General features: G+C 44.5%; 1 protein-coding gene across 3 annotated transcripts in view; it reads right to left on the minus strand.

The window, feature by feature from the left end:
• ADAM33 (ADAM metallopeptidase domain 33) overlaps positions 1-14,827 on the minus strand; it is a 102,026-nt gene that overhangs the window by 37,993 nt on the left and 49,206 nt on the right. For all 3 annotated transcript variants that reach the window (XM_061583564.1, XM_061583563.1, XM_061583565.1), the window contains 3 exons: positions 12,058-12,134; positions 5,492-5,681; positions 1,355-1,420 (listed from right to left, as the gene is read on the minus strand). In XM_061583564.1, coding sequence (XP_061439548.1) covers positions 1,355-1,420; positions 5,492-5,681; positions 12,058-12,134 — 333 coding nt within the window. The remainder of the gene's footprint in view (positions 1-1,354; positions 1,421-5,491; positions 5,682-12,057; positions 12,135-14,827) is intronic.

Genomic DNA, 14,827 nt, shown 5'->3' on the forward strand with positions numbered 1-14,827 from the left:
TCTTGTGGATAAGGAATTGGTTAAGAAGCAGAAAGCAGAGAGTAGGAATAAATGGACAGTTCTCCCAATGGAGGGCTGTAGAAAGTGGAGTCCCTCAAGGATCGGTATTGGGACCTGTACTTTTCAACTTGTTCATTAATGACCTAGAATTAGGAGTGAGCAGTGAAGTAGCCAAGTTTGCTGACGACACTAAATTGTTCAGGGTTGTTAAAACAAAAAGGGATTGCGAAGAGCTCCAAAAAGATCTCTCCAAACTGAGTGAATGGGCGGAAAAATGGCAAATGCAATTCAATATAAACAAGTGTAAAATTATGCATATTGGAGCAAAACATCTTCATTTCACATATACGCTCATGGGGTCTGAACTGGCGGTGACCGACCAGGAGAGAGACCTCGGGGTTGTAGTGGACAGCACGATGAAAATGTCGACCCAGTGTGCGGCAGCTGTGAAAAAGGCAAATTCCATGCTAGCGATAATTAGGAAAGGTATTGAAAATAAAACAGCCGATATCATAATGCCGTTGTATAAATCTATGGTGCGGCCGCATTTGCAATACTGTGTACAGTTCTGGTCACCTCATCTCAAAAAGGATATTATAGAGTTGGAAAAGGTTCAGAAGAGGGCAACCAGAATGATCAAGGGGATGGAGCGACTCCCTTACGAGGAAAGGTTGCAGCATTTGGGGCTTTTTAGTTTAGAGAAAAGGCAGGTCAGAGGAGACATGATAGAAGTGTATAAAATTATGCATGGCATTGAGAAAGTGGATAGAGAAAAGTTCTTCTCCCTCTCTCATAATACTAGAACTCGTGGACATTCAAAGAAGCTGAATGTTGGAAGATTCAGGACAGACAAAAGGAAGTACTTCTTTACTCAGCGCATAGTTAAACTATGGAATTTGCTCCCACAGGATGCAGTAATGGCCACCAGCTTGGACGGCTTTAAAAGAAGATTAGACAAATTCATGGAGGACAGGGCTATCAATGGCTACTAGCCATGATGGCTGTGCTCTGCCACCCTAGTCAGAGGCAGCATTCTTCTGAAAACCAGTTGCTGGAAGCGTCAGGAGGGGAGAGTGTTCTTGCACTCAGGTCCTGCTTGCGGGCTTCCCCCAGGCACCTGGTTGGCCACTGTGAGAACAGGATGCTGGACTAGATGGGCCACTGGCCTGATCCAGCAGGCTCTTCTTATTTTCTTATGTTCACTACTAGAGCTGAGGGCAAACAAGCTGGTAAGATGTGGGCTGCTGTGGAGCTGGGCTCTGGAGTCTTCTCTGGAAGACTTCATAGCTCAGTTCATGGAGGCATTGCATAAAACACTCTTTTCACTCATGCTGGCTTGCAGCGAAATTCTCACCAGGGTGTAGTCTGCAACAATGAAGAGCTCCATGTATTTCAGGGTCGTCCAGGCATTCCTCCTTTTCTGCAAGACAAATTTGCTCAGCATTGCCGTAAATGAAGAAAGGAGGGAAAGCGACAGAGAGATACTGTAAAGGTGGCCTAACTTCTCTGACCCCAGAAGTCAACAGTTGGGACCAAACTGCAGAAACAGAATCTAAGGCATATGGTGTGGGCACGTCCAATGATATATTCTTTTTGGTCTGAAGCTATTATTATTATTATTATTATTATTATAAAGCAGCTTACAAAGAAAAATAAACACAAGTATAAAAATACATCAATGAAAACAATACAATTTACAAAAATTAAGCTAAATAACAAATAACATTATTAAGAAAAAAAAATGTCCAGGAAAGAAACTCAGAATTGAAGACCTTGTCTTAAAAAGACATCCATCCTTTTCCTGCAGTTTTTTGCATCTCAATGTCACAATTCCCTGAAGACTGTTGTCTGCGTGAATTTTGTACTAGCAAAATCTTTCACATTTGCAGATGCTCATGCATTCTCCCTGTAGTATGGGGATTAATGGCAGGACAACAAAAGTGGCCTTGGAGAGCCCTTATGGTCGCTAAAGGATTTCTACTTTGAGCCCGGAAGGCTAAACACAATGATCTATTATGCAATGGTCTGAGGACCTCACTGCCCTGCGCAGATCTTCTATATATGCTAATCTTGTGTGGATACTTGTTTGGACATCATTCTACATTACATTTCAGATGGAGATACTGATGGTGATTATATTCTTAATGTGAGCTGACAGTGTTTTTTGTCATTGTGCCCTCATCCACCCTTTTTTTTAACTTACTTTCTTTTTCTCTTCTTTGTTAAATTTGGTATTAATTTTTTTTTTAAAAAGAAACAAAATCTAACCCCCTGGTAGGCAGCTAGTAGCTCAGGGCATGGATTCCTGCCACATTTCATCGTCAAACCCTTTGGGCTTCTTACATTTGGTAGAAAACCTTCTCTGGACCCAGATAATCTGAACAACTATAGACCGGTTGCGAACATCCCATTTTTTTTTTCTAGAGCGTGTGGTTGCCAACCAGCTCCAGGTACTCTTGGATGAAACCGATTATCTTGATCCATTTCAATCCGGTTTTAGACCCGGTTTCGGCACTGAAACAGCCTTGGTCGCCCTGTATGATGACCTATGTCGGGAGAGGGACGGGGGGAGTGTAACCCTGTTGATTCTGCTTGACCTCTCAGCTGCTTTTGATACCATCGACCATGGTATCCTTCTGGAGAGACTCATGGAACTGGGAGTTGGAGGTACCACTTGGCGGTGGTTCCGCTCCTATTTGGCGGATCGTCTCCAGAAGGTAGGGCTTGGGGAACATTATTCGATGCCCTGGACTCTCCATTGTGGAGTCCCGCAGGGATTGGTTCTGTCCCCTATGCTCTTTAACATCTATATGAAGCCGCTGGGAGCGGTCATCAGGAGCTTTGGAGTGCGTTGTCACCAGTATGCTGATGATACGCAACTCTATTTCTCCTTTTCATCTTCTTCAGGTGAGGCTGTTTATGTGCTGAACCGTTGCCTTGCCACGATAATGGACTGGATGAGAGCTAACAAACTGAAGCTCAATCCTGACAAGACTGAGACGCTGTTGGTGGGTGCCTTCTCGACCCAGGTGGTGGATGTTCAACCTGTTCTGGATGGGGTTACACTCCCCCTGAAGGAACAGGTTCGTAGCTTGGGGGTCCTTTTCGATCCATTCCTGTCGCTTGAGGCTCAGGTGGCCTCGGTGGCACGGAATGCGTTCTACCATCTTCGGTTGGTAGCCCAGCTACGCCCCTATCTGGATAGTGATGACCTCGCCTCAGCTGTCCATGCTCTGGTAACCTCGAGATTGGACTACTGCAATGCACTCTACGTGGGGCTGCCTTTGAAGACAATTCGGAAACTACAGCTAGTGCAAAACGCAGCAGCCAGACTGCTGACGAGGACCAGACGGTCCGCACATATAACACCTGTTCTGGCGCGTTTGCACTGGCTACCTATTTGTTTCCGGGCCAGATTCAAAGTGCTAGTTTTGACTTATAAAGCCTTACACGGTGCGGGACCACAATACCTTGCGGAACGCCTCTCCCGCTATGAACCTACCCGCTCACTACATTCAACATCTAAGGCCCTCCTCCGAGTCCCGTCCCATAGGGAAGCTCGGAGGGCTGTTACTAGATCTAGGGCCTTTTCAGTGGTGGCCCCCGAATTATGGAACAGTCTCCCCGATGAGGTGCGCCTGGCGCCTTCTCTTCTATCTTTTCGGCGCCAGGTTAAACCCTTTTTATTCTCCCAGGCATTTTAATGCTTATGTTTATTGTTAAGTTAATTTTATTCCAGTGGTTAAATGCTCAAGCTGTATGTTTTTAGTGATTTTATCTGATTTTTATTTTTACTGTATTGTATTTTATTCCTTACTGTGAACCGCCCAGAGAGCCATAGGCTAAGGGCGGTATAGAAATGGAATGAAATAAACAAATAAATAAAAAATCCCAGTCTGAGTCTATGTTGGAATTGCTTTTTGTTTTAAACCTTTTTTAAAAAAGATGTTTCGAAAGCTTTTTTAAAAAAATGTTTTTAAATATGTTTTGCTTTAATGTATTTTAAAGTCTGTTTTTATGATGTTTTAAAGTGTTTTAGTGCTTTCGTTTACCACCCTGGGTTCCTGCTGGGAGGAAGGGTGGGATATAGATAGATAGATAGATAGATAGATAGATAGATAGATAGATAGATAGATAGATAGATAGATAGATAGATAGATAGATGGTGTACAGAGAAGGAAGTAGACAGACAGACAGATAGACAAACAGATACGTTTGCTACCTCTCTCCTTCCCAGGGCTGGCAGCAGCTTGGCCTCAGATGACCTCTGAATACTTGACAGCAGGGGGGAGTACAGCAAAGGTATGGCCAGTGAAGGATGTAGTGGAGCAAAGGTGCGCATACCCCAAGAGTCCCTCCTACTTAGTGCAGGGCTCATTCAGGTGAGAGACTGTGTGCGTTGCCTCCAAGTGGGCTGGACTTCTGCACCAAATGGGACCCAAGATGGCGGCAGCAATGGCTCTTTGCCACAAGGCTCTTTAGGGTCCAGCAATTTCTAGCACCTACCGAAAGGTCTCCCACTGTTCTTCCTCTGTTCTCTCTTCTTTTAGCTGGGGAGCCTGTGGTCTTCCAGGTGTTGCTGGACTCCAGTCCCCTAACCACTGGACATGCTGGCTGGGGTGGATGGAGTCCAACATCTGGAGGGCCACAGACGTCCCCCTGCCCCATTTCAGCCCTTCCGTTCCCTCCATACCACGTCATCTTGCTTTCTATGCCCTCCACCCGTTCACCCCATCCACTAACGAACTCCACCTCTGGTTGAAGCACTCTGTGGCCTGAGTTGCATAGAGTGATCTGGAGTAGGTATCAGGAGATGAATGGCCCGATCCCAGTCCAAGCGGGTGGGCAAGATGGCCTTTAGGATCCAGTGAGGTGCTGAGGTCAGAGTGTCCAGCTGGGGGCTCCTCCAAATGACCTGTTTGGTGTGTGTTCATCCTGAGTTATTTGCAAAAAATTACACGGAGGTCAGACTACGGTCTGGTCTTCACTGAGCATTTGTTGGGATTTGCTTCTGGGGAGATCATACAATGATTCGCTTGCACCGTGTTTACAGGTCTTCTCATCAATCAACTGTTTATGCCGTAATAAAAAGCGCATTTCCCTGTCACTTCCCTAACCACAAAAAGTTTGGTGTGTGTGTGTGTCCGTGTGTGTGTTTTAAGTAGATTTGTTGCAAAAGAGCACTTTCATTGCACAAACCTAATTTTCTGGAATGTGATGGAATCCCTTCCACAAAACACTAACAGGGCAGAGGTGAGACCTAGGTTCAAATCCCTGCTTAGCCATGAAGATCTGTGGGTGGTGTTGGGCCAGCCACTGCTTTTCAGCCTAATGTACCTCACAGGGCTGTTGTGAGGATAAAGCGGGGAAAGGGAACCACGTGTGCCACCTTCAGCTCCTCGCCAGAAGGTGAGACGGGGGAAAAAAAACTCCTTCACCTCCAAATCTTAGATTCAATGATGTCCACGAGACGAGTCACACAAGGGCTTACCCGCTGACGTGCAGGTGGTTTGAAGAACCTAGCAAGGTCGGCGACGTTACTTTGAAGTTGGTCACCGTGCCCACAGGTCCCACCTTTGATTGGCAAATGTTCTGCCCGATAGACAACGTGAGGTTCAGATCCTGGGCTTGCTGGAGACTTCAGGTAGTAGCTGTCGTTATGGCTGAGCGTGATCAAGCCACTAGGGAAAGACCATAAAGTGTGTGATTACAACCACCGCACCGATGATGACAGGAACACAGGAATCTGCCTTATACCAAGTCAGACCTTTGGCTCAGCAGTGTCCACACTGGCTGGCAGCAGCTCACCAGGGTTTCAGGGAGGGAGTCTTTTCTGGCCCGACTGGACTGAGGGATGAGCCTGACACCTTCTGCCATGCAAAACAGATTTGCCACCACTGAGCTCTGGCCCCTCACCTATGATGATGATGATGGTAATTACTATTCAAATAGCCAGTGTGGTGTAGTGGTTAGAGTGTCAGACCAGGACCTGGAAAACCAGGGTTCAAACCCCTGTTTGGCCATGAAGCTCACTGGGGACCACCATACTAGTGTGTTAGCTACTGAGAAGAGTCTTCTTTCAGTCTGCCTCACCTCCTTTCACTCTGATTGGCTCAAATCAGCAGGAAAGGACGCTGAAGACATAGGGACCCAGCCGGGACCCTACTCCCAAAAAAGTAAGGTGTTTAAGACCCCCTGGATGACTACACCCCTAGACTGGGTCCTTGAGAGATCAGGGTTCAAATCTCTGCTCAGCCGTGAAGCTCACTGGGTGACCTTGGGCCAGTCACTGTCTCGCAGCCTAACCTACCTCACAGGGTTGTTGGGAGGATAAAACCAGGAAGGGGGAGAACCATGTTTGCATGCCACGTTGACCTCCTTGGAGGAAAGGTGGGATGTAATTGTAATAAATAAAAGAAAAGAAATAACAGTTTTCATACATTATTTCAGTTATCTTTACAACAACCATGTAAGATAGGTCAGTATTATCCCCAGATTGCAGATATTGGAGCCTAAGGTGCTACCTTATACCAGGTCATTATACTTGTGTCCATTTGTCTGCTCTGACTGTCAGCACCTCTCTAGGATCTCAGTCAGACAGAGCTCTTTCCCATCTCCTGTTCCTTTTGACTGGCGTTTCCAGGGCTTGAACCTGGGACTGTCTGCATGCAAAGCCTGCATTCTGCCCCTGAGCTAAGATCCCTCAGTAGTTGTCAGAAGCTGACAATCAAGGCTGGAGAGACTTGCTAGTATTGGTGCTATCTGGAGATCGATTAAAGTGGTATGAAAGAGGTATTGCTGTCTGCGCTCTTCACAATCACCCCACACCTGTAGGGCTGGGTGAATTTGGCTTGTTTCCTTGCCCATGATGATGATCATGATGGTAATTACTATTCAAATAGCCAGTGTGGTGTAGTGGTTAGAGTGTCAGACCAGGACCTGGAGAACCAGGGTTCAAACTCCTGCTGTTGAGGAATCAGGCTCTTCCAGACAACCTGTTTGTTGAGCATTCATTCTGATTTGTTTCTGGGAGGTTATATAAGGTTGTGCTAAGCAAGTGTTGCTATCCCACACTTTCAAATGCATTTTCTCATCACTTTCATTATCGCAAAAACGTTGAAAAGAAATTGTTGGAAGTGGGTGCGTTGCACAACAGTGACCAGTCCACTTTAACGCAACCTAAAGTTGCCAGTGTGTGACTGAATCCTATCCGCAGAATATCAACAGCCTGGAAGCGCCTCAAATATAATTTAATCCAGGCTATAAACTCCTGACACTGACTCTGTTGCAAGGAAGAAAAAAAATGCTGTCTTGTTGATGTTGTTGATTTTAATTAGTATACGTTGCACTTCTTAATACTGTCTTGTTTGGAAGCTGTCCAGGGAATGTTTTTTGATGACCAGCAATATAAATATAAAATTAATTCTTAATAATAATGATAACAATTTTACTGGTAGCAGCCTTCTCAAGCGACGGAATATCCCAGCTCTACTATTTTTTTATCTGGAGATACCAGCAATCGTGGAGCCTTCTGAACATCAAGCAAATCTGCTCGGCTCGAAATTTTGGTGGTCTAGAGGGCAAGGGCGAGACCTAACCCTAGGACTTGGACTGGGGAGACTCAGTTTCAAATGCTCCACTCAGCCATGAAGCTCACCTGGCGATGCTGGGCCAGTAACCATCTCTCAGACTAACCCGCCTCACAAGATTGTTGTGAACCACACAGGCCAGCTGGAGCTCCTTGGAGGTGGCATCAAGGCAAAATAAACAATAAGTAAACCAGCCTTATCTGCCCGTTCCAACAATGTGCCCTTAAAACTTTTTAAACCACATTGTCTTCGCTTTTGACATTACATAGAAGGAATGGGACGTCTGTGCTTCTTTTGTGGCTGGCCTGAGCTCACCACCCTTTGCTAGCCAGGGAGGGGGAGGGGAGAGGGACCAAGTTTGCCTAAGACACCTCAGAGGTTTGGACCACCCCAGAACTCCCTCTTCCCATGCAAACACTCCAGCATTGGAGGCTGGTCCATTGGGGTGAATGGGGCACTGCCCCGCCAAACTGAGCCTGCCCTCAGGCAGACCCTACCTGCCCCCCTTCACTTATAACCAATCAGGGGGTGGCTCTGCCTGCCATTGGCTCTGGCTCCGCCTACCGCAGGTCTCCCTGCCTTCCGCCCGCCCGCCCCCCCCAATGGGCACCAGCCACCATCACACTCCAGGACCGTGTAGGGGGAATTCTGCTCCAAGCCTCGATGGCCTTGAGAGCCATTGTGACCGGGCACAGGGCTGATCGGTAGTTACTAGCCCTGAGGGCTACGTTCCACCTCCACTGTCCAGTTTCTGGAATCCGCAGGAAGGTAAGAGTTCTGTTGCGTTCATGCCCTGCTTGTGGGATTCCCATTGAGGCATCTGTGAGAAGAGGATGCTGGACTGGGTGGGCCCCCTTGGCCTGATCCAGCAGGTCCTTCTTATGTTCTTGTGATAGCCCATCCTCTCCATCTCAATTGGTCCACCCTTTCCTCCAGCGATGTGACCAGTTTCCTAAGCTCTAAAGGAAATGGGTTGTGGCTTGCCTAGCAACAGAGGCTCTCTCCCTAGCCCCACCTTTTGGTTGCTAAGGAGCCACGCTTGCTCTCCTGTCCCCCACCACCCAAAAAGAGGTTTGGTAGGGGGGATAATGTGATACCAGAGCAAGAAAGAGACAAACGAGAGGAAGCAGACGACATCACCCCAGTGTTAAGAGATAGCAAATGGAGTTTAGGTGTTATATTTTGGTGCAGGAACAAGTTCCTAGCTCTCATGGATTAAGGTGAAGAGGGAAACATTCAGGCAACGTCTGCTGAAGACTCAGAAACTGAAGGAGGTTCACAGACGAGGCTTCCTTTCAGGGAAAGGGCAGGACTCCTTTGCCACATCTATTTTTTTGCCCTTTCCCATGGTTCTTAGTTCCTGGTTCTACTTGCCTCAACCTGCCTATTTCCCCTCTTCCCCATCCTCTCCTAAAGATTGGGGGGGCTGTAGCTTCCCCACTGAGGCAGATGCATCTACTTGCACCTTTCCTGATCACAGGATCAGACGGCAAGGAAAGGTGAGTCTCGTCGGGGTCCCGTGTCTTCTCAAAAAGCAGCTGCCAGGGGGTGGGGGGTGGGGCTATTTGGATCAGGGCTACTTGATGTGGGAAAGGGTTGTGACCTTTTGTCCCACTGCTGAAGCACCAATCCAAACTCCACCCCCCAAAAAAGTAAGCTGTTGTAGAAACAAGCTAACCCCCTCCCTCCATGACCCAGACCTGACCTAAATCCAGAGCTTGGAAAAGTTACTTTTTTGAACTACAACTCCCATCAGCCCAATCCAGTAGCCATGCTGGCTGGGGCTGATGGGAGTTGTAGTTTTAAAAAAGTAACTTTTCCAAGCTCTGCCTAAATCACCTCCCTCTCCTCCGTGAGCGTTCGCTGAGAAATAAATATACACAGGGAACGCCATACACGGAGCTCCCACTCCGCAGCTCATTTAGAAACATACCGCATTGAAAACGGCGTTATATCAAGTCAGCTCCAACTAGCTCAGTATCGCCTGCACTGATCGGCAGTGGCTCTCCGGGGTTTTAGGCGGTGGGGCCTTCGGCATGCACAGCAGGTGCTCTACCCCTGAGCTTCGGCTCTTTGTCTGGTTTGACGTCTGCAGACTGAGAGTAGACACCCTTGGCAAACACTGCTCCTTGAAATGAAATGGACGTGGACTGCCTTCAAGTCAATCCTGACTTATGGCGACCCTACGAATAGGGTTTTCATGGCAAGCGGTATTCAGAGGGGGTTCACCATTGCCTTTCTCTGAGGCTGAGAGGCAGCGACTGGCCCAAGGTCACCCAGGGAGCTTCATGGCTGTGTGGGGACTCGAACCTTGGTCTCCCGGGTCGTAGTCCAACACTCTAACCACTACACCACACTGGCTGAAACACAATATAAAAGTTTTGCTATTGGGATGGGGAAATGAAAGAACATTCCCCAGCTTGCTCTTTTTTTGGGGGGGGGTAGGAGATTAAAGAAAATAATCTCAGATTCTGATCATTAAAAAGAGGGGGGAAAGAGCAACTATCAGGAAGGATTGCAACCGTTTGCAATGCAATCAGAAAACAAGCCAATGAACTGATCGAAGAAAGACAGAGGAGGGAGGGAGAGAGAGAAAGATTTTCCATACAGGATTCAAGAAGCATAATCTACAAGAGACTCCACTGACCTCTCAATTCAGTTGCAGCCCTGAGCAAGGTTCCCCCCCCCCCTGGCACCCTGGCAGCTCCACCCTGGAAGGAGGGCACGAAGCAGTTTTCCAGTTGTACAAGCCATTGGAGTGTCTGTTAATGTCTTGGCTCAATAATTAGTTTTGTATACATGTGTGTGCATGCGTGTGTGCACGCGCATAGCTGAGAGATGACCTCACTCGCCAGCGTTCCTAAAGATGCCACTCACCCAGATGACAGCTGCCAGAGTTTACTTCGAGTCCTGCAATGACAAGCTACGGGGCTGGGCCTGAGAGACGGGAGGACAGAAAAGTGCATGGCAGTTGCTAAGTAACCCCCTTCCCTTCCTCTCCCTTGTTGCAGCATGAATGTCCAAAGGAGACGCAGCTGCAGGGCCTTCATGAAGGAATCAGAAGGGGGGCCGGTTGGGGAAGGATTATGGGGGCCCTGCAAGGGAGCGTATGCCAGCTGCGATAGGGAACAGTTTAGGGCACCATGCGTCTGCTGGTGGGGGGAAATGTGGCCTCTTTCTATCAGGTCCTCGGATCTTGCTCCGGGACACACACCCGTCCAGGCTATACCCTTCACAGGCTCTGATCCATGCCTTTCTCAAGTGCTCTGACCAGGCTGGCATGTGCCCTTGCACTCCGCTGGTGCCTCACACTTGCTTGGATGGAGAGATGCGTGTAGCTATGTGTGTGTCTGTGACTTTTGCATGGTTGGAATACAACCTCCTGGATAAAGGTGTGAGTCATACCTATTGCTCACCACTGGAATGCAGCCCCAGGGCTGAAAACAGTTCCCTACCCCCTGGAGTGGAAAGACTCTATTCAATTGTTCAGTTGGCTTTCATGAGGTAAGACTTAACAATCCAACTGCCTTGGGTCGAATCCCATTCCTCTTTAAATAACATTCCAAAGACTTCTGTCAAAACCACTCAGGGTCAGTTGGCTTCTCCACACCAAGGTTCAAGGGATGGGGGGGGCGGCGGGAGAAGGCCAGTCCCAGTGGGATTTTCCCAGAACCAGCTATGTGCTCTCTCGTTCTGTCCAGATTTTTTTCCCCTCTCTGGGGCCGACCTTTGTCAGTTTTTAGAGGGAAACCAGTTTATCTATTTATCTTACGAATTGGTCCCCATAAAACATCCCGAAGTGAGTTGACAATAAAATGTGAACTAATCAAAACATATATTAAAAACATCTTCACCCAACGCAGATACAGACTAGAATAAAAATCTCCACCGAAAAGACTTGGTGGAAAAAGAAGAAAGGTTTTCAACAGGCACCAAAAGGGCAACGGAGATGTCTGTTGTGTAACAGGAGGGAGTTCCAGAGCAGAGGTGACACCACACTCCAGGCCGGTTGGCTACGTCATATGAAACGGACCTCTGGATCCCTGGAGCACAGGGATCAGTTGGGTATTTGAGGGGTGAGTTTAGCCACCCTACAATGAGTGTTTCATGGACTAAGTCCCTGCATCCAATTATATAGCAGCCATTATAAAAGTAAGAGGGGAATTGGCCCTCATATTTTAAGGCAAACCCCCTAAAATTATTTAACACCCCACCCCAAATTAATACAATCTTCAGGGGGCATTTTCACACACCCCCAACAAACAAAATTCATCCAAGCTGAATATTTCCGCCAAACACTAGAATCCCCTGTCAGTCAATTACTTAAAGTCCAATTTTTACAGAAGGTAGATGAAATTTAGGTAGATCACCAACATACATAAGTAAGAAGGTGCTGTATTGAAAAGATGACAATCCTCACAGGAAGTGCCTGTGGCTATGAACACCGCCTCCCAATCACCTTTCTTACCTGATTCCAGAGCACGTACTTAGGACTACCCAGGAGCCCTCGTACCCTCGGACATGGCCGTGGTAGCAACAGTGTTCCTGGAATCAGAAGTAACAGATGCGAGCTACTGATTAGGCTGCCTGTTTTCTGAGGGGCAAATTGTGTGAATTTTGAAGGCACATTTTAGAGTCGGATTATTTGAAATTCATCCACGGGCCACATTTAATTTTTTAAACAAAACACAGGAAAATTCCATCACTGATTCTTGGTTTATTCCAAATTTAACCCAACGCATCCTTTAATGTAGTACGCACTTTAGTATATACATTTTTGTACTAAAGAAAAGGTACAAATCTTGAAGAATAGAACAGATATATTAAATCTGGAATTAGAAAAAAATTTGGACTACATGGCTGTGATTGAATTAAGAAATAAAGAACATTGTTTGAGATTCCGTGCAATCCCTGAGGAAACAGGTGAAGACATCAGAGATAAAATTGTTAAGGCTTTAGTAAAATTTCTGGATTTGAATGAAGATCAGATGAAATTTGAAATAGATAAAGTTTATAGAATTAATTCCAGATATGCAACAATGAAAAAAATTCCAAGAGATGTGCTTGTTCACTTTATAAAGAAGACGACCAGAGATATGGTATTACAACAACATTTTAACAATACCTTTAAAATTGATGGTAAGGAAATACTGGTGTTGAAAGAAATTCCTATTAGACTTTTACGAAAGAGAAAAGAATATGCTTTCCTTACAGAAAAACTTAAGCAATGCAAAATTCAATTTAGATGGGATGTTCCAGAAGGAGTGATTTTTACATTCAGACAACAGAAATATCGATTGAATACTGTTCAAAAAGCAAGGGACTTCTTGAGAAAAGCTTCAAAAGACATGGAAGAAGATAAACTCAAAGATATGGATATAATTCCTGGGAAACAAAGTCAACAAGAACATGCAGAGGAGAGGAAGGAAGATGATGGATTAAAGGGAGCATCAGGCGCATTTTAAAATACACGCTTAAAGATGGATTACAAATATCTAACTTGGAATATAAATGGAGCCAACACGGCGCAGAAGAGAAAGAAAGTGTTTCATTATTTGAAAAAATTAAAATTGGATATAATTTGTTTACAAGAAACTCATATTAAGAAGAAAGATTCCAAATATTTGATTTGTAAAAATTTGGGTGAAGAATTTATTTCGGCTGGACCAAAAAAAAAAAAATGGAGTTGTTCTTTACATTAACCCACAATTGCTTCCTAAATTGGTATTACTGGATGATAGTGGTAGATTTGTGGGGGTTGAAATTACTTTACAGGGCACAAACATTTTGATAGTGGGTATTTATGCCCCCAATGAAGATAAAACAAGGTTTTACACAGGACTTATGGAAAAATTGTCAGAGTTTTCATATGATCATTGGTGCGTCATGGGTGATTGGAATGGGGTAATCTCACCAAAAATTGATAGACTTTCTGAAAAAAATATTAAAGAGACACAGGGTAAATTACCGAAGATTTGCTTTGAACTGATGGAAAATTTAGAATTGGTGAATATCTGGAGATATATAAATGATAACGCAAAGGAATTTACTTATTTTTCAGAAAGACATAAAACATTCTCGAGGATTGATATGATTTGGATGTCTAAAATTCTAGTGAAGGATATTTTTAAAATGGATATATTACCAAAAACTTTTTCGGACCACAATCCTGTGATATTAACTTTAAAAAAAAAAATCTTGGATTTAGATGGAGACTAAATGAATCTTTATTACAGAATGACAAAGTAGTACAAGAATGTAAGAAGAAATTAAAAGAGTTTTTTGAACATAATTTACATAAAGGAACAAATGAAAATATTGTTTGGGATACAAGTAAGGCATTTATGAGGGGATATTTTATTAAATGTAACTCTGAATTAAAAAAAAGAAACAGAAAATGCAATTAATTTTGGAAGAAATAAAACAAAAAGAGGAAGAATTGAAAAAGAATCCAACTAAAGTTTCTATTGTAAATCAAATTAAAATGTTACAGAATCAAGTATCAATGCTGACAGTTAGAGAAATTGAAAGGAAACTAAATTTTGCTAAACAAAGGACTTTTGAATTTGCAAATAAACCAGGGAAATGGTTAGCATATAAATTAAGAAAAGAACGTCAAAAAAATCTTATATTAAAGATACAAGAAGGAGATGAGATGCTGACAGATAATGTAAAAATCAAAAAGATTTTTCATCAATATTATTCAACATTGTACAAGTGTCAGGAAATCCCATCTGAAAAAACGGAAGAGTATATATCTAAACAGAATTTGCCTAAAATTACAGGCTTTCAGAGACAAGCTATTAATGGCCCTATCATGTCAAGAGAGATATCTGAAGCTATAAACAAAATTAAATTAGGAAAGGCACCAGGACCAGATGGGTTATCTGCAATGTACTATAAATGTTTGGAGGAAGAACTCTTGCTACCTTTACAGTATACAATGAATTCTATTCTGCAAGAGGGAAAGATACCGGATAGTTGGAAAAATGCTAACATAACATTAATACCTAAAGAGGAGCAAGATTTAACTAAAACAAAAAATTATCGGCCAATATCTCTATTGAATAATGACTATAAATTTTTTACAATGATCTTGGCAGAAAGAATGAAAATAATATTGCAACAACTTATCCAGGAAGATCAATCAGGGTTTTTACCTAAAAGACAATTACGTGACAACGTCAGGAATGTCTTGAATGTGTTGGAATATTTAGAACAACGAAATGATAAACAAG

The sequence above is a fragment of the Rhineura floridana genome, chromosome 9 (assembly GCF_030035675.1).
Source record: "Rhineura floridana isolate rRhiFlo1 chromosome 9, rRhiFlo1.hap2, whole genome shotgun sequence".
NCBI lineage: Eukaryota > Metazoa > Chordata > Lepidosauria > Squamata > Rhineuridae > Rhineura > Rhineura floridana.